This window comes from Emys orbicularis, chromosome 7 (assembly GCF_028017835.1).
Source record: "Emys orbicularis isolate rEmyOrb1 chromosome 7, rEmyOrb1.hap1, whole genome shotgun sequence".
NCBI classification, from domain to species: Eukaryota; Metazoa; Chordata; order Testudines; family Emydidae; genus Emys; species Emys orbicularis.
In genome coordinates, this window is record NC_088689.1 from 19282824 (window position 1) to 19303546 (window position 20723).

The window sequence follows — 20723 nt, forward strand, 5'->3', positions numbered from 1 at the left end:
TAAGTTCTAATGTATTACACATCTGTCAAATTGCTCTTTTAAAAATAAATAAATAAATAAATTGAAACCAGGTTATGTTCTGCAGTTCTAATATTAGGTACTACCGGTAGTGTGTGTTTGTTCTAAATTTATTTATATTCCTGATTTCCTTCCTAATATAGAGGGAGAATGTTGGTTTCTTTTATGAGTTTTTAATGGCTTTTTAAAAACTGCAACTTATTGAGCTACAAGTGACTAGCCGGCAGCTGTTGCTGGGATGTTTTGCGGCTTTTTTGAATCAGTAGGCAAACTAATTAATTAAAGAAGATGGGTTGTTCTCAGGGTACCTGACACAGATAATTCAACTCTGAAGGCAAGTAACTGAACTATTTTAATCTGTATTATAGAGAAAAAAATTGTGTAGATACTATATTGTAGACACACCATTGTTAACGATGCCTGCCAAATTGTTCACTGATGTTTTAAACTTTTGTCTAATGGTTAATGCTATGCTTAAGAAAAATGTTTTGTTTACTAGGTTTACTGGCAGTTTAATCCTTTAGCATAAAGTGAATTTATAGCTCTGATTCTTTTTCTAAGAGCACACATTTATTCTCCTTTTCTTCCACTATTTAATGTATTAAATGGCATTTGTCCAGGATTTATCATAATCCAGAATCCTATGACAAGCAATTTGGATCTTGAAAGTTCTCTGCAAAAATTGGGATGAATAACTGCTCTCTCTGAAAACCTATCCTTGTATTTATATTCAAATAAATATTTTGACACAGCTGTTCAATAAATATCTAGTTGCTGGAGATATATCTAGGATATACTTTCTAGAACACTCTAGGTAAAAGTATACGTTAAGCTTGTTTCCCCCTTTCCATTAATTCCTTGTATTATGGGAGCACAGCTATAGATCCACACTATTGCAAAAGGCAAACTAGTAGTCCTCTATGCTACTTCCTCAATGTGTAGCAAACTGTGTGCAGTTGTAAAAAGCAGATTGCACATTCAGATGCTTAGACACAGTTCCTGTTACCCTACATAGGCACAACTCATGTTGATCTTGGGGCCTGTCACTGGAAACACCTGTATGCATTTTTTTCTCACTAGTTCTTTGAAGCTAAAAGCTGCTATTTTTGATGTTTTTAATGTGTCAAGACTTGACTGTAGATCCCATACAATTATGTTACAAGAACAACATAATATGAAAATAGACAGGTACAATTTGTGCATTTCTTTTCTGAAGAGCATGTTATGCACTTTGGTCTCAATCCTCACATCTGAGTTACCTGTGTTCAGTACAGAAACTGAGGTGGCTCCCCCAATTCTTGAGACTGCTGAAGGCTCTTTTGAATCCTCTCTGTAAGTTAGAGAAGCTTCAGGGCTGCTGTACAATTAATACCTGCCTACGATAGCCCCAAGAGATGGCTGGAGACTTCCAGAACACAACAGTGTTATGTCTGTGCACTTCATGCTGGAGTCTGAAGATTATGGGGCCACCTGGGGATTTCCCAGCACCATGGATATCTCCAGCTGACCATGTAGCCCAGTTCTCAGGTGGGTTTGTGTTACCCGGTCAGCTTAAAGCAACCTTCTAAGGAGGCCTTTGGTGCGCACTGCAATTCACATCTCTATAATCTGTACGGTGGCGCAGCCTAGACACAGCCTCTGTTGAAAAGATAGGTGTAATTTGTCCTCCTTTGGTGTAATTAGTCTTGGACAGTATTGTTGGTTCTGCCAGGTAAAATAAGAAAGAAGGACAAACAAACAAACAAAAGCTTATGCACATTTTGTTTCTGCTCTGTTAAATTATGAAAATATTTTGAGAATTATATTTTAAATAAAAGTTTGGAAATTTTTTGTCTTTTTGCTGCAAGTGTGTTACTGTATTAAATTTTTTAACAATCTCATTCCACAGTCTTGGATATTGTGGATTAACAGTTGACACTACTGTTGTCAGTTTGAGCCCAGCTTGTGAAAATGTAATGGATCATTAAGAATGTTACTGACTGAGCAATGTGGGCAGCAGTGGACTAGAGCGTTATGACAAATTAAGTTGATTTTGCTGTTCTGCCTAAGGTTTCAATCTTGAGTGAAGATTTAATGTGACAGGGTCCACTAAAGATTTTAGTCCCTTTGTTTAATGTAAACCAGATCTATTCCTACTTCCGGATAAATACTCTTCTTCTGATTAGTAGCTTACGTTAAGGTATTGGCCTTGACCTTTACTCTGGGCTTGTTTATACAGCCCTGCAGTTTGGACTATGGGGTTGTGAATTGCAGCACACACGCCAAAGTGCTGAATTGTAACTACCTTGTGTAGATGCTGCTGGCGTGAACTAAAAGTTACCTAGTTTTGCTTTTCCATAATCCTGTTTGAAGAGCGTTACATCAACAAGAGCTGGGTACCTCTAGGCTTGCGCTAGCAGCATCCACACAGAGCAGATGTAGCATAGCACTTTGGTGCGCGCTGCACTTCACATCGCCATAGTTTGTACTGTGGCGCAGCCTAGACACAGCCTCTGTTGAAAAGATAGGTGTAATTTATCCTCCTTTGGTGTAATTAGTCTTGGGCAGTATTGTTGGTACTGCCAGGTAAAATAAGAATTGGCTTGAGTCAATAGACTGCTAAATTCTGATAGTAAAATAAGAATCTTTGTATACGCTTTGAATATTTTCTTTAAAAACAAACTTTTAGTTTAAATAAAACCAGTTATTAAATAGAGCCCCAAAGTTCATGCAGTTCATGATCATGCTTCTTACCCAGGACAAAAAGCAGAAATATTAGTCTGATCTTTGTTGAAGTTGTCACTTAAATGCTACGTTTTCAAATTCAAACAGTCTTACTTGTATTAGTCTGTCAATATTTAATAGTAGTAATTTGAATGTCTATTTTATAACTTAAATGGTAAATTGTGCAACTTTTAGTTAATTGTATTTCATCCAGTTAGTATCTTTGCCGTGTTGTGGTCTGTTCAGAACCACATTCTAGAAATAGTCCATCCTTTTTACTTTTTTTGCCAACTGGCTTTACTTGAAAACTGTCTTTGCACATAGTGAAGGTATTATAATCCAAGAAGGATTCATAGAGAAGCGGGCAGGGCCTGGGAGGGTAATAGACCTTGCTAAACTGAAAGTGTTGGATAGCTTCAGTGATAATTATCTGGATCCAGTTGTATCTGGAGAATTTCCTCTAAGCAAACTGTAAATATGAAAATAATGGCTTAAAGGCTAACTACTTAATATACATAAAAGTATATTTAAAGCCTCATAATTTTGGAGACTTATATACTACTTTTTAAATGTTTCTTTTAGAATTAGAGATGATTATAATTGAGTTGTATCCTGTAGGAAATGTACTGATGCTTATTGTACTAAATTAGACAAAATTTGCAAGGTGTACAGTTTTGCAACCCTTAAGTGTATTTGTGTGTGTGTGTTGTGCTTTTTCCCATAAAAATGTTCTTTTCACAATGGTTTTTAAGATGTTGTCTAGGAAGTGCTGTCTTACAATGCCAAAAAAATCTAGAGACACAAATGTTTTTCTAATTTTTCTATGTAAGTAATTTTTGTAATCAAAAATGGGAAGCAAGTTGTACACAAGGCATTTCTTATTAAAATGTGTTTTGGGTGTATTCAGACACGCTAGTGAATCACTTGGTACCAGTAATCACCTAATATCCATTGAGAGAGCTGTGCTTTGCTCATGACTTAGTCTTCCAGGGATAAAAGTAAGCTTATGCTCTGAAAATTAACTTTGTAAAAATGGCACTATAGTGTTCAATGTTTGGCTCATGATTTCTATCTAAAATCTATGCAGTTCATAACTTAAAACTGCAAGTGAAGTCCACCTGGAATGTGAAAATCAATCTGTGTTTTTCTGACTTCCTCCATTACAAATTTGTTCTCTTCTATTTCAGTTCTGCCATCGTGCTACCTAAGCAACTCTACTTCTCCAACTTAATTCAGTCTTACACCTACTATCACAACTGTTTTTTCACAACCATCAACTCAGTCCTTAAACCATCCCCCTCCTGCTTCCACTTCTTTATCTGCATAGGATCAAGAGAAAATTGACAAAATATGACATGGCTTTATCCCTTCTCCTCTTACAACTCTTTCCTCTTTCTCTGTAGTCACAGATGCAGAAGTTTTCCATCTTCTCTTCTCCTCCAAACCTCTTATTTTCATCAGTGACCCCATATCCCCAGTGCCTATTCTCATCCCATACCTTATTATTTTCCTTAATCTTTCACTTTCCTCTGCCTCTTTTCCCCTGAAAATACAATGGAGAAACTAAAAATAGCAATTCACGACCCCACTTGCCTCTCCATCTACTTCCCCATCTTCTTTTCCCTTTCATCTCTAAGATAATTGAACATGCTGTTTACAATCACTGTCTAGAGCAGGGGTGGGCAAACGTTTTGGCCCGAGGGCCACATTGGGGTTGCAAAATTGGATGGAGGGCCGGGTAGGGAAGGCTGTGCCTCCCCAAACAGCCTTGCCCCCGCCCCCTATCCGCCCACTCCCACTTCCAGCCCCCCCTGCTCCTTGTCCCCTAACTGCCCCCTTCCGGGATCCCCATCCAACCCCTCTGCTCCCTGTCCCCTGACAGCCCCGCCCCCAGACAGGCCCCCTGGGACTCCACGCCTATCCAACCCCCCCGTTTCCCATCCCCTGACGCCCCCCCTCCAGAACCTCCTCCCCATTCAACCACCCCCTGTTCCCTGACTGCCCCGACCCCATCCACACCCCCGTGCCCTGACAGGCCCCCTGGAACCCCACGCCTATCCAATCTCCCCCTCCCCTGACCGCCCCCCCCCCGAACCTCCGCCCCATTCAACTGCTCCCTGTCCCCTGACTGCCCTCCGCCCCTTATACAACCCCCCGGCCCACTTACCACTTACCATGTCGAGCAGAGCAGCATGTCTGGCTGCCGCGCCAGCCGGAGCCAGACATGCTGCCGCTCTGCATGGCGGCGTGGCTCTGTGGGAGAGGGGGAGCAGCGGGGGAGGGGCTGCGGGCTAGCCTCCCCAGCCGGGAGCTCAGGGGCTGGGCAGGACGGTCCCGCGGGCCGTAGTTTGCCCACCTCTGGTCTAGAGTTCCTCTCCTCCAATTCCATCCTAGACCCTCTTCAATCTCTTTTTCGCCCCTTACGCTCAATTGAAAACACAATTGCCAAAGTGTCTAGTGATCTCTTTGTAGCCAAAACTCAGAACCAGCACTCCATCCTTGTTCTCTTTTAGCTGTCAGCCACCTCTGACACATGCTGCTCTTGAAATCCTGTCCTTCCTTGGCTTCTGTAATTCTGTCCTCCCCTGGTTCTGCTACCTTTCTAAGGGCTCCTTGAGCATGTCCTTCAGAGAATCCTTCTCCAACTTTCTGTAGGGTTTCCTTGGTTTCGTTCTTTCCTTCTGTACCTTGTCTCTGGGAAATCACATACACACACGTGCATTCAATTCAACAGTTCAGATACATGTCTCTTGTTGAAATTAAAATCTGAGCCTGTCTCACATCATCTTCCCATGGATTTCTAGCAATCGGCTCAAGCTCAACATGGTTACAACAAAGTTCCCCTAAGCCCTCCCCGCTACTTCCTTTCTCAAGCATTGTGGGCAACATCACCATCCTGCCTGTCACTCAGGCCCGTAACCTGAATGTCATCTTAGACTCGGACCTCTCTCTAGGTTTTCATATCTAGGCTATGTCTAAATCTTGCAGATTCTTTCTGCATAACTTCACTAAGATGCAGCCTTTCCGATTATCCTCATAGCTAAAACTTTCATTCAGGTTATTTCCTCATATCTTGATTACTGCAGCATTTTTTCCTCTGGCTTCAGCAATTGTAATCTTGCCCCATTCAGAACGCTGCTGCAAAGCTCCTTTTTTTTAGCCTGTTGCTTTGACCATGTCACCCCACTCTGCATGCTCCACTGGCTTTCATTTTCAGAGCTTTTCATGACTTATCTGTCATTCAATATTGGAAAGGTTGATTCCCACTTCTGATTGGCCTATGGTGCCGGCTTCTATTGCCCACTTGTTAAATTTTCAAACAAGCACCATTGTGCTTCTTCCGATGTAGCCCCTCATGCTTGGGAGAAGCTTCCTGTAAACATCTGCAAAACTAACTCACTCTTCTAATCTTGCCTTAAGACTGTCCTTTGCCAATAAGCCTACAAAAAAACTTGACAATGGTTAGGCTGCTGTTATGAGACCTCAGCTTACCATGGTGACCAGTATTGTCTCATTGTTTCCTTGTGCTCCGCTGTTGGTTGGTCTGTACCCATCTGTTGTCTCTTTCCTTACACTTAGATTATAATATCTTTTTTTCATATTTGTACAGCACCTAGCACAATGGGGTCCTGGTCCATGACTGAGTGCTCCTAGGTGCTCTGAAATAAACAGTAATCTTTTATGTGCAAGCTAGAAAAGAACCCAGTACTCTGTCTTTGTGTGATGGATTGGAAAACATCCAGTGGAAAATCCTACATGATAGAGAAATATGCCATTTTATGGGGAGCAGTAATGTTGAAGTGTGGAGCTAACATGCCTTGACAGATTAACAATTCAGATTGTGCATCAGTTCTCCAATAGTACAATAGACAAATTCAAAAGAGTGATTAGAAGTCATTAAAAACTGATAGCTAGGGAGTAATAGTTGACCCTCAGCTTGATTACACTTAGTAGGTTTGAGCTTATCCCAACCCCCAAACAGGTTAGTCCAGGTGGATACTGTGCTTAACACAAAAGAATAGTTGGGGGAGGAAAACTTGTCGCCAAAGATAATTGGTCAAAGTTTTGGAAAGAGAAATACCCAAACGCTTAACAAGCATGAAAGCTGGATGTAGTGTGAAATTTAGACTAAACTGAGTCAAGGAGGGACTGCATAAGATGGCGACCTCTTATTAAAACAAGGTTTTTTCATGGCCTTTTTTTTTTTTTTTTTTTTTTTTTTTTTTTTTTTGCAGCAATTTCTATGTTGGGTAGTAAAGTATTAACTGAAAAGTTTTTGAAAAACACAATTCATATCTGAAAAAATTATCTAGCTACGTGTAAAATGAGATAAACTTAAAGTAGTGAAAGTTTCATGAGATGATTTCTGTGACAATGTTGCATAGAGGAGGAAGATGTAATAATCCACGTTGAGTATTTAAACTATCTGATTTCAATATTTTTTCAGTGAAATTTAATTACTTTCTAATATCTTAACAGTTATGAATGCGGGGATGAGAAAGTATTTTCTACAAGCCAATGATCAGCAAGACCTAGTAGAATGGGTAAATGTTCTGAACAAAGCTATCAAAATCACAGTAAGTAGTTCTATTAATTTTTCTACAATTGAGAGTATTAATCATCTGTAAAGAGACATTGTCAAATAGAAAAAAAAAATCTACAAAAATCAGCAATGAGCCTTGAGCGCAGACGTAAAATTTGAGATTGACTAGATTTCTGTCTTTAAAAATTGTTCTCTTCCCCCCATTGCTAAGCCCCATACAAATGGAAGAAACTGACTCTACAAGGGAAAGAGGGAAACAGACTGAAGATACTTTATTTTTACATTGAAATAGGTTTTATCTAGTTTTTCAATAGTAACAATAGTTATTACTGAAGTGTACTTTTTAGTTTAAAAAACAAACATTCAGTATTTGGTCTCTTCTTTTTCTCCTTTTGTGGAAGAGGTTGATACGACCATATTGTAGTTTAACCAATGTGGTTGTTTTCTGGTCCCTTCTGAGTTTAATTTAGCAATATTCGAAGAGAATAAAGTTTGTTACATTATAGGGGGCTTTGATATTCAGTTGCATCTAATGCAAACTGCTTGTATATCATGGCATTCCACAAATCCTGACAGTGAAGGGTTAATTTAACAAATAAGCTGCTCTCAGAGAGGTTAAGTTACATTTTTGTCTTGCACAGCTTGTTACCACATGACAGAAAACGCCCACAGGTTACATCTGATCTTTTCATGAAGCAGAAGTTACTTTAGCCTATTTTCCTTTGTGCAGTTTCAGAGAAGAAACTTCATAAGTGTGTGCTTCCAAATCAACACACAGGACTCAGACTGAGGACAGTACAAGTATTTGTACTCCAGCTCCCAGTTTTCAGTAACCTGCTCCTGGTTAGGGTGTCTAGGGCATTTGTAAGTGTTGACATTGTTGCTATTTGATGTAGCTCATTTTTCTGTGGAATTACAAATATATTTGTAAAAATATTTTGTTTCTACTTTAGGTTTGTTACTATTGCTTTCCAGTTAAGGAATAAACTGTATCAAAGCAATGTATTAGATGGTATTTGATCCTATTTTTAAAAAAATACCTAAATAGAACCTCTTTGAGGATATCACACAAAGAAATACTCTACAGTGTTAGCATTTTAAAAAAGGAGTAAAATATGTTCACTTAAAACTTAGTGGGATTTTTTAATGTTAAAAGCTGCATAGCTTTAACTAATTGTTGAGTACTTCATTGCATTTCCAAATCAAGGAATTTAGTTTGTCAGAGGAGATTATAACATGTCAAATTTGCATTTCAAAAAGGCTGAATGTGATGAGTAGGCTTTATTTGCCTAAAGCAAGTCCAATTGTTTAAATACTGGCCAATTGTTTTGTGCTAGTTTGTTTTAAAGTTATTTGAGAAGTGTTATCTGACAATTCTAGTTAACTTAAGGAGAAGATTCCAAGTATAATATGAAGTCATAACAGTTGACTAGTTTTTCATAAGTATGTAGGTAGTGGCATTACTTATTGGAACTGCTAACATTCTAGGCAGTGTTGAATGTTACTGCATTTTATTTGCTAACTTTTTCAAAAGGTAACCTGTAAACATATATCTTATAGTTCAGTGCATTCTGTAGTTACTATTACAGATTAGAATATTCTTTTGGCACAGGGAGTCAGCATTCCTGACATTAAATTTTATTGGGTTTAAGACTAAGTTCTAGGTATCGAGTAGCATTCCCATTACCAAATTTAGGGTTAAACTTTGTCAACTAGGTAGACTTCATTGAGTTTGAAATACTCTGTAACATAAGGATCTTATTGTCATAATTAATGCAGTGTCTCCATTATTGATAGGAGTCCTACATCTCCTCATTGGGCTCAGAGCCTGAGGGACAGATATCACCTTCACACTCTTTAGATCGCTGAACTGGCCATGGAGCAGGGACGCAGGTTCTAAGTAATGGTTCTCTTTTATAAGGAAGCCCCCATACGGTGTCCTCCTGTTTGAACAACCCAGACGCAAAATACCCTCCTTGGCCTTGCTGGTCATGGCCTGTCCCGAGGGAACTTAGGGCCCCATCAGTGTCTCTCACGGGAAGAAGATCCCCCATCCTCCTGTACAAGAACCTATTGAGCAGGCTTATCGGCTTGTACACCTCACCACAGGGTTGGACCCTTAAAGAAGAAGGAATCATGGAGGAACCCCTGGATGTCCTTCCACATATTTCCTCATCTCCGGATGACACTTACACTTGAGTCCACTTCTTCACCCCAGAGGATTTCAAGGTCTTTCAGTACCTGAAAAGAGAAGTTGGCCACTGTAACAAAGCAGCCTTTGGCAGGACACTACTGAGAATATCAATTCAGGACTACCGAGAGTATCAATTCAGGACCAATTGCTTACAGCAGTGCAGTCACAGCCCAAGGCTGGGGGTCCTTCACTACTAAGGCACACCAAACCAGCCAAACGGAGAGGACTTTGGTTTTACCCCACTGGCTAACCAGAAGTCATACAAGCAATTCCCTCAGACACTCCAGTTTCCCAGTATCACCACAAGCACCATTCCTTATGGGGATGCATGGTTATGAAAACCAATACCCCAGTAAAACAAAAAAGGTTCTCCCGATCCCAAAGGACCAAGCCTCAGACCCAGGTCAATATACAAGTCAGATCTTGCTCACAAATCACGCTGGTGCCAATCCTTTAGAATCTAAAATCTAAAGGTTTATTCACAAAAAGAAAAATATAGATGAGTTGAAATTGGTTAAATGGAATCAGATACATACAACAGTTGCAAAGTTCTTAGTTCAGGCTTGTTTCAGGCTTGATGGGATTACTGCTGATTTAAACCAATCAAGTCTCTGGACTACAAACATTCCAGCTTGGATGGGTCATTCAGTCCTTTGTTCAGAGCTTCAGTTTCAAGCACAGTTCCTCCAGAGGTCAGAAGCAGGATTGAAGACAAAATGGAGAGGTTTCCAGGACATTTTATATCCTTTCCCATGTGGAAGAACCCCTTTGTTCTTACTGTGGAAAATCACAGCAGCAAGATGGCGTTTGGAGTCACATGGGCAAGTCACATGTCCATGCCTGACTCAGTTTGCAGGTAGAGCAGCCATTGCTCACATGCTACCTTGAAGGTTCCCAGGAAGGCTCCTCAGATGTGGATTGGAGACTCAAAGTCCATTGTCACATAAGTGTTTCTTGATTGGGCACTTTCTCAAGAAGCTGACCAAATGCTTCGCTGATGCTAGTTAGAATCAAACACATTGAGATACCAGTACATAGCCAATATTCATAACTTCAAATACAAAAATGATACACACACATACAGCATAATTATAACCAGCAAATTACAACCTTTTCATATACACCTTACTTGACCTCTTTTGTACAAGATTTGTTGCAACTATAGGACCGTGGTTGCAACAATGATCTATACGGTCACAGTTCATGTCAATAACGTCACAGCCATTTTGCTGCGAGTGCCAATAGAAGTCTTTCAAGAGAATCTACATACTCTCCTTGATGTTTTACAGACCCCAAGCTCTGGGAAGAGTTGCCATTCCAATTAACAAGTCCTTGCTGGAGCCTTCAAAAACCCACTAGCAGACCCTGACTTCAATACTACTAAGTGCCAAAAGAATGGACAGATGATATCAAGTCCCCCAGAAGGACACTGGTTATTTTTTAACTCATACCAATACTGACTCTGGTGGTTATGACAGCTCATGAGTGTGCTCCCACCAGTCACATTCTAAAGCCACTCTTAAAGGTGATGAGCATAGGACTCTTTCTCTATGGGAGAAAGGCTTACTCCACAGAAGTGCTCCAAATAAGGATTCCCAATTATCAAGCTCTGTTGGAGAAGTATAACTTGATTAATTTTTCTGCGATCATTGAGTTTGCAGACAATTGCCAGAGAGGTATAGGGAGCAGTTAACCTCATCATCATGCAGATTTACGTATCCCCACAAATGCTTCAGTCCCTGGAGTAGTTGTTGGGGACATGGAACATTTGCAAGGGTATTCCTTTCTACCCTCTGAGCCAGCCATGACTCTAGTAATGGATGCATCAGTGAGTGGTTAGGACACTCATCTTGGCATGCTGAGAGCACAAGCCTGTGGTCATCTCAAGAAGGGTCTCTCCACATACACGTGCTGGCACTGTGAGCCAGTGTTCAAGACCTTTATGCTCACCATCAAGAATTGGGTAGTGCAAGTGGTTATCTACAACTCCAGTGCCACGTGTCCTCTCAACAGACCCGAGGTGCCAGATCTACTCAGTTGTGTCAGGAGGCAATCTGTTTATGGAACTTATGCATCAGAAATGGAGTGACACTGAAAGCTTTCAATATCCTGGAAGTGAAAAACGCCATTGTGAATTGAAAAATGCAGGGTTTTTGTTGACCATCATGAGTGGTCTATCAGAAAGGACATCCTTCTCCAGGTCTTCCGGCAGTGGGGGATATCTGATTATAGATTTATTCACCACCAACCTGAACAACAAGTGCAGAAGGTTTTGCTCCAGGGCTGACCTCGCTCCTGGTTCCATGACAGATGCTTTTCTTTTTCATGTCTGGTCAGCTGCTAATATATATTCTATCCAGGTCCTCTAATCCCTAGGGTAGTCAGAAACCTGAAAAAGAAAGAAGGCAGCGTTGATCCTAGTAGCAATGACTTGGCCGAGTCAGTGCTGGTTCACAGACCTGCATTAACTTTCCATCAGGCCACCAATTAATTTCTTTTGCTAAAGGGCTTAGTCTGAGAATCAAGGTCAGTCTCTACCCCCTCCCCCCCCCCCCCCCCAACCTTCAATCTCTCCACCTCATTGCATGGATGATTTCTGGCTAAATGCTAGTGGGAAAACTGTGTCCAAAGATGTTTAACCTTCCTGCTATTTATCAGAACAGGATTCTAGAACTACCTATGTAGCAAAGTGGAAGAGATTTTCTGTCACCTGTCACCACATTGCATGGACATTACACCTACACTGGATTACTTGATACAACTGAAGTAATCAGGCCTTTCAATCAGTTCCATGAGGGTTCACCTGACTTGCATATCTGCAGTTCACATGACAATAGAGGTGTTCTCAGAGTTCTCTCCCCCCGAAGTTCTTTACCTGAATTGAATCAATCTATTCAGTTTCTAGTATTTTTTCCTAAACCTCATGTGACACTGAGCCAGTGAGGGTTAAGCAACCAGCAGGCTAAATGACCCAAAATCAGCCTTTAAGGACATACTAGAAAAGTATTTAAATGGTAAACAAGGCCTTTCCTTGAGGATAGTTAGCAAAGCCATGCTAAATTAGTAGCGTTCTTTAAATGTAAGACTGTATTGTCAGAGAATCAGAAGTAGATACTAATTGCATTTGTCTGTTTATCTGTATCTTATTAGAAGCTTAACAGTGTGATCTAATTAACTTGTAGAAGCTAAACTTTGGTTCCTGCCTGTAATGTTTCATTACTATATCATATATTCAGAGTTTAAAAAAATATATATTAACATTTAGATGAAACTTGTGGTGTAATATCATTCTTTATTTCTCTTTGAAGTTTGTAGTATACTACCTATGAACGGTTACCGTTTGAATAGTTAATTGCCTTATGCTAATGAAGGCAACTAGTTACCAGTGTGTGCCTAAGAAGTAGTTTTACTTCAAAGCAACAATGTATATTACCTATTCTTCATCCAAGAAATGCCTGCTGTGATCACTTGCTGCCAAAAGGTTTATCAGCTGAGCTTCAGCTATAAAAACTTTGGGACCTGATCCTTACTATCTCAGATCTGCGTAAACTTTGTCAGGGGAAGTTCAAGTTGCAAGACTGAGGTCTCCATGTCTATTCTGTATTATCCTTGCAAATTCTCATGGAAGAATTTGAACAAACTCTACACATGGACTGCCTATATAGAATCTATTTAACTGATTCTGGAAGGACTTGTACAAACCAGCAGCCTCACCATCTCTGCTATGAAACTGACCTAAAAACTTTATTCATATCTGTACGTATAATCTTTTAAACATAGTAACTTTCCTATTTTTTAAAAAACATCTTAAGATTAGTTAATAAGAATTGGCTATAGCTGTGTATTTGGGTAAGATCTGAAAATATTAATTGACCTGGTGAGTAATGTGTCCTATCTCTTGGGATTGGTAGAACTTTATATAAGGTTTTAAGTAACTCTCAGTTTATGGACTTGACTGTGTGGATGGGAGTCAAAGACTGGATTGCTTAAAGGGAAATATATTTTAGCTTCTGGGTAACCAGTAAGATAGTACAGAAATTGTTTTGTTACTGGCTTGGTGAATCTAATTAGAAGACTAGATCACCAGTTTGGGGGATCGTCTGCCCTATTCTTTGCAGTTTGCCCTGATTGAGCATTCTCAGTATAGCCCCTCCAGCGACGCTTCACTCCGGTCACACTTCATTCTTCCAAAGTAGAGGAAATGCTTTATATTTCAGATGTTTGCCATTCTACCTCAACACCACTAAGGTGTTCAGAACCTCTCTAGTAAGCCTTACATAGCCTATGCCAAAAGGGTCAAAGGTCAGCCAGTGTTAACACAGTATATATCACCCTGGATCTCTGACTGTCTCAAGCTTTGCTATGATCTTCTGCACTAGAGTAACAGCTGATTCCACCAAGGCCAACTCCACTTCATCAGCCTTTCTGAGCAACATTCCCATAATGGACATAGGTGTGGTGGTGACATGGTCGGCTGTACATTCCTTTTCCTGACATACCATCACTCAAGCCTCTGGTGATGATGCCAGATCGGCAAGTCCATGTTGCAGTCTCTGTTCAGATTATCTGAAGTCCCACCACCTGTAAGAGAAGTGCTACAGAGACCCCTAAGGTGGAATGTATATGTGCACAATCACTTGAAGAAAAAAATGGTTAGTTACCTACAGTAACTGTTCTTTGAGATGTGTTGTGCACATATGCGTTCCAGGACCCTCCCTGCTACTTTGGTTAATATTGGCATAAGTTGTGAGAAGGAATGGAGAAGGAGGCAGTCAGGGCCGGCTCCAGGCACCAGGCAACCAAGCACATGCTTGGGGCGGCCAATCTTGGGGTGGCGGGGGGGGGGAGAGCGCTCCGGCAGCGCGGCATTCCGCGGGGGGGGGGGCGGGCTCCGGCGGCGCTTGGGGGGGGGGGGGTTCTGGCGGCGCAGCGCTTGGGGGGGGGGGGGCCTCAGGGGGCGGCGCTTTTTTTTGCTGCTTGGGGCAGCAAAAAAGTTAGAGCTGGCCCTGGAGGCAGTAGATATGCCCCTTTTATACTCTTGGTTGGGCATGAGGAGAGCAGGGATGTGTGTGCCACCTAGTGGTACTTCTGGCAAAAGTCTGATTCAAGTGCATTGCTGCCCATGCATTAAATGAGGAATGTATATGTGCACAACACATACTGGTTTTATCAGACGAGTATATTGGTCTATGGCTGGTGTATTTGTGTGTATAATGTATTGTGGAAAAGATTAGTATGACACTTCATTGTGGCATTTTATAAATTATTTTGCAAATATTTGATTTCTTCAAGTGTATGTACTCAATAAAATTATTCTGGGGATGGCATTCTTTAATCCGAAAAACATACATTTTTAAAAGCCCAAATTTCAATCATTTAAAGTGATCTGCTAGCTTTATTAGTTATGTTGTGTAGGATTTGTATAACTGCTACTAGGTCTAATTTTCTTGTGTGTACTGTAGATAAGCTAATTTTGAAAGAATTGGGAAAATACCCTTCTTTTTTTTTTTTCTTCCAAATATATAATTCCTCTACTTTTGTCAGTTTGCAAATTAGTAGAATACTTACCAAATTGGTAAACATGGTGTCACTCGCTTGTAGATTGGCTAGTGTTTAGAACTAGATATTTCCTTGGAAAATACTCTGCTTTGAAAGACTCCTTAGGGGAACCACAGGGCATGGCAGAAGGTTGTCACTTTTATCATACAAGATGTTTTGAGGATCGAAGAGCAAGCCTGCTCAGAACATACACTTCCACATGCCTTCACAGCCTAGGGCACCCAATGATCAGGGGTACAGCATCTGTAAAAAACATCCTGAATCATGTAACAAAATGGCTCACCTGGGTAATATGTTGCATACAATAGGAGTGTAAAAGAAATAAAGGCAGGATGTCTGTTATCCATCTGTCCAGGTAAATGGCTCTGTTTTTGTGCTCCTGGTATTAATCTACTTCAAGGCCCTTCACGGCTAATCCCCATGCTACCTATTTTTTGATTCACTATTGAGAGGTTGACTCCCACCTCTGACTCACGATGCCAGCCTCGTTCACCCACTGGTTAAATTTTCAAACAAGCGCTTTAGTGCCTTGTCCCATGTTGCACCTCATGGTTGGAAAGAGCTCTCTGTAAACATCCTCAAAGCCACTTAATTGTTCTTCAAATCCCTCTTTAAAACTGTCCTTTGTCATGATGCCTACAAAAATCTTGGCAGTGGTAAGAATGCTAGTTTGCTGAGACAACTGTCATGCTGACCAGTGCTGTCTCATTGTTTCCTTGTACTTCTCTGTTGGTCAGTCTGAATCCATCGGTTGTCCTTTTATACTTAAATTGTAAGCACTTTGGGGCAGGGACCATCTTTTTGTTTTATGAAGCACAATGACGTCCTAGTCCATGACTGGGGTTCCTAAGTGCTACAATAATACTTGGGGAATGTGGGCGAAAAGAGTTGATTAAGCTTTTAAGTCCTGCTAGATCAAACTCACCTACATGTTCGGTAATGGCAGACCTTTCTGAATTCACAAAAATATCTTGAATTTGGGAAAACCACCGATACCCAGGAACTCATGGTTTAGATCCAGAGGCTCACTTTCATTGAAAAAAGATTTCAGAGGCAGCTGCATGTAAAATGGCAACTTTTTCTTAGTGATCAAGTTGGTATGATTGGAAGACTTCTTACCAATAATTTCCTGTCTGCTAGCAGTGACTGCCACAATTCTGAACATCTGGGCTGCTCTCTTCTATTCTGCAGCTCATGGAGGTGCATCAGCATTTTGGCGCTGCGTGCTATGGCCATGCCTTCTCTTTTCCTACTTGCCACCAGATGAGTTATTCTAAATCTATAAATTTACATAACATTCTTAAGGAGTACTCTGAATGTAATGAAATAACTGTGTACATTAGACCAAGAAAGACACTTGTGGTAATGATTTCATTTAATATCTGGCCTTTGGCTCATGAGCCACTTAGAGTGGGTAGAAGTGTGGGAGCTGCTAGTAGAAAGGGAATTATTGGTAAGAAATTTTCCGTTCTGCAGCCCTGTGTCTCCTATAATTCTGGATGTTTGGGAAGTAGTGAGCAGTGAATGGATGTAGGGAGGGTTAAGAAAAAAGTTTGATAGGAAAGAAAGTACCACCTCTTTTTCATAAGCTCGCTCTAAAGTGTGCATTATTTCTGGGTTACTGCCTGCAGGAGGTAGGCAGACAGTTCACCTTAAACTGCTTAATGAAGGTGCTAGCTATAGACCAAGTTGCCACTTGGCAAATTTCCTAAGTGGGCACACTTGCTTATTCAGTCCATGAGGTTGCTAGGAATCTTCTGGAGTGCACCTTGAAACAGGAGCCTCTGATGCTTTGTAGAATTCCACAATGCACAGTCTAATCCACTTAGCAATGGAGGACTTGGACGTTGCGTCCCTGGCATTTTTGGTGGAAGGACACAGAGAGAGCATGATCTCATGGAATCTGTTTATTTGCTTGAGAGAGACTTTCAACGCTCTTCTGACATCTAAGGTGTGCTGTGTCTTTTCAGTTGGATGTAGTGGTTTTGGATAGAACAAAGGAAGAACCTTTTTGAAAGCATGGAAGGAGAATCCTTTTTCCCCTAAAGTTAATTTCTGTCATCCTGAGCACTACCTTGTCCTTGTGGAACACTCAATAAGGCTCCTGTATAGATGAGGCTGCCAGCTCCTACACTTGTCTGGCGGATGTGACCGCTATTAAGAAACAAGTCTTAATGGATTAGTAAAATGCCAGCATGGAAGTCAAAGGCTTGAAGGGATGGTTGTTGAGGCCCCCAACGCTTGCTGTAGGCCCCATTTTGGAAAAAGTGGCCTGGCCTCTGGTCTGGCTGACTGGATTGCTCAGCGGAATCTGGCTACGTGAGGGTTGTCTTCCAGGGAGCCCAAGGATCCTGCGAAAGAGTATGCTATTAAGAGCAGACACCTGATGTGCAATGGTACTGGAATGAAGACCCCTGTCTATGCCTTGGAGAAAATCCAAAATGTCTGGGCTTCCTGGATTTCTGGGATTTGCATTGTGCTCTTGGCAGCTGTTGACTTTGGATCTGATGGAGAAGTACGCTTTCAGTATTGATGCTGTCCTAGAGGAAAGCAATGTCTTAACTCTGGAGGACAGACCCAGATCTTCTAGCACTTCGCTTTCAATAGCCAGGTTGTTAGCTGATGCTGTTCCGGGTCTGGATGAAGAAGACAGCATTGTGAGGAAACTGTCTGATTTCCACAGAAGCTTGAGTAGAGGCTCCAATTTCAGGTCTATATGGTCTGAAAACCATTTCTTGTTGTGTTTTCTGGACCATCTTCAAGAGTAGTGGAAAGGGTGGCAATGTGTTTAGTAGGTCCTGTGGCCAACTGTGTGATAAGGCATCTATCCCCATGGATCTGGGATTGTCTCCCTGGTGAAGTATTTCAACTTCTCTGTGTCCGTATGATGTGCTCACAGGTCAGTTGAAGGGAGGCTGAATGTCTGAAAGATGAGATTGAAAGCCTTCTGATTCAGGCACCACTTAGAATTGTTGATCCTGCACCTGCTGAGCCAGTCTGCCTTTCAGTTCAGATCCCCTTTTATGTGGATAACTGTGAGGGAAAGGAGAAACTGCTCCACAAACCTTATTATTTTCTTCCACATGTAGTGCCGAGCTCCTTGTTTTCCATTGGTTATTTAAATATATAGCTGTAGTTGTATTGTCTGACTGAACCAGAACATGGTTCCCTTTTAGGGCAGACTGGAACCATTGCAGAGCCAGCTTGACCACTCATCTCTAGGATGCTTATCCTGTGAGCCCTTTCCTCGAGGTTCCAGGAGTCTTGATCTGTTGGGTCTCCAAGTGTGTTCCCCAGCCCTGCAGGCTGGCGTCAGTTGTGAGAACTTGAGGATCTGGAAGACAGGTGGCATGCTTTTGTGAACACTGTTGTAGGCTGACCACCAGTGTAGGGAGTTGATCATTTGTGTCAGAACCTATACTTCATGTGTTCCAGGGAGTGGTCTTACACTTTTTGGGTGAAGGCCTAATGTGTATAGGGATCACCTCATGGGTAGTCATACAACACCAGGAGGCCCAGCAGTTGAAGATGCAGTGCTATGGGAGGCCTTCTGTGCTCCAGAGCAAGATGATAGAATCCTGGATTTTCATGAACGTTTAATGATTTATAGATCTTTGCTACCAAGGTGTCTGTTTCTACTCCCAGGTGAGTGTTTTTTGTTTTTTGTTTTTCCCCTGGTCGACTGAATCAAGGAACTTTTTTTGACGATGATGAAGCTACACACCTGTAAGAAATTCAGTGTCCGAGACATAGCTCTATGTGCTGATGATGGTGATGGAGTGCTGATCAGCATTTCGTCCAGGAAGGGGTACAGGTAGGTTCCCTCTGATCTCAGTCTACCCATAATCACCACCAACATCTTTGTAAAAACCCTGGGGGTTGAGGACAGGAGTGTTTGGTACTGATGTTTCTTGCCGTAGACAAACTTCAAAAGTTTGCAGTGACATGGCCTGATAGGATGTGGAGGTATGCATCTGCTAGATCCATTAAAGTTAGGAAATGTTTTGTCCTATCCATCTCTGGAGAGAGAGCACTATAGAGGCCAGAGTCTCCATCTGAAACTTTTCCCTCTTCCACTTGTTGAGCCTTCTGAGGTCAAGTATGGCTCTGATACCAGCCCCTCCCCAGTGCACTTCTGAACAGTGAAGAAGATGAAGTAGAACCCAGAGAACCTTTTCTTCTGAGGGAATTCTTTCTATCTCTCACATATCCAGAGGATGAGATTTTGTTCTAGATCAAACTGCATATTACGGGGTCTTTGGAAATGGGTGACAGGATGAAAAATGTATGAGGTGAGGGATTCCACTCAATTCCTCAATTCCACTGTTTTCCTTTGGAGAGTCTGTCCCTTCTCTGATACCTCTGTGAATACATATGCCAGTAAGAGCATTTCTCTCTTGAGGGCTGGTCTGTTGTCTCTAGTGGTGAAGGGAGAGACTGCATGGGTTTTGCAACGTTGTCAGCCACCACCTTTCCAGCTTTTCTCCAAAAAGGAGGGAGCATGTAAAGTTGGGCAAGCATAAGACCTGCTTGAAGTGGATATCCACTTCCAGGATTGGAGCCATAGGTGGTGCCTGGCTATTGGGCTGGAATACTATACAACCCCCAGCTTCGTGTGCAGGTGGCGGAGTCCCCCATGGTGCGCCAGAGGTTGGTCCTAGCAGAAGTCACCAAAGTCGGAGACCTCCTGGACTACGACCGGGGAGACTGGCTGGATCCCCTGATGCTCGCTCAGCGCATGGGGCTCTCCAGACCTCGTACTCCCCGGCACGTACTTCAGGAGGTGAGGGCTGCTTTGCCGCCCGCTGCTCGGGACTATCTCGACCGGGTCCTGTGAGAGGGCACGCCCCGCCCACCCTCCACTCCGAGCCCTCCAGACTTTTTCATTGGGCCCCTGCCCCGTGGACCCAACCAGCCCCCTCCCCGTCCATTCGCCATGAGCCAGCTGCACCATCTGCAGCTGGTTCTGTTCCGGACCGCGCCAAGGAAACATCTATACACGCTCATGCTCCATGTTCTTCATGTCCTCACCCTCGCGTCCCGCCCCGATACGAAGTGGTGGGACCTTCTGCCACCTCTGGAGGGTGAGGAGCCCCGGTGGGCCAGCCTTTATTCTGCTCTGATTCCGAAGCCCACCGGGGACATCAGTTGGCGGCTCCTTCACGGAGCCGTGAGCACGGGCGTGTACTTGGCGCGGTTTACCCCTATCCCAGACACCTGCCCCTTTTGTGGCGTGAGGGAGACTCTGGCGCATGTTTACCTGGAGTGCGCCAGGCTGCAGCCCCTATTCCGGCTCCTCACGGATATTTTGTTAAGATTTTGGTTGCACTTTTCTCCCCACCTTTTTATTTATGCACTCCCTATCCGTCGCCCCACAAAGTCGCGGGACCTCCTGGTCAACCTCCTTCTGGCCCTAGCGAAACTGGCCATCTATAAAACCAGAGTGAGGAGGTTGGCCGATGGAGTTTCCTGTGACTGTGGGGCGTATTTCAGGTCCTCCTTTCTTTCACGTATCCGGGCAGAGTTCCTCTGGGCGGCGTCCACTAGCTCCCTTGACGCCTTCGAGGAACAGTGGGGGCGCTGTCCGGGGTTCTCTGTTCGGTCTGGTTCGCTTCGTTTGACCCTTTGACCTCACTCCTGTCCCTGTTCTTTTATTAGTTGTCCCCTGTAATTTTTTGGTCTCCAGGTCCTGTGGACCCCCCCTTA

At 42.4% G+C, this 20723-nt stretch overlaps 1 protein-coding gene across 1 annotated transcript in view; it reads left to right on the forward strand.

Moving 5' to 3' along the window:
- PLEKHA1 (pleckstrin homology domain containing A1) overlaps window positions 1–20723 on the forward strand; it is an 84637-nt gene that overhangs the window by 31836 nt on the left and 32078 nt on the right. Inside the window, exon 5 of the mRNA XM_065407403.1 lies at window positions 7201–7298. Within this exon, the coding sequence (XP_065263475.1) occupies window positions 7201–7298 (98 nt within the window). The remainder of the gene's footprint in view (window positions 1–7200; window positions 7299–20723) is intronic.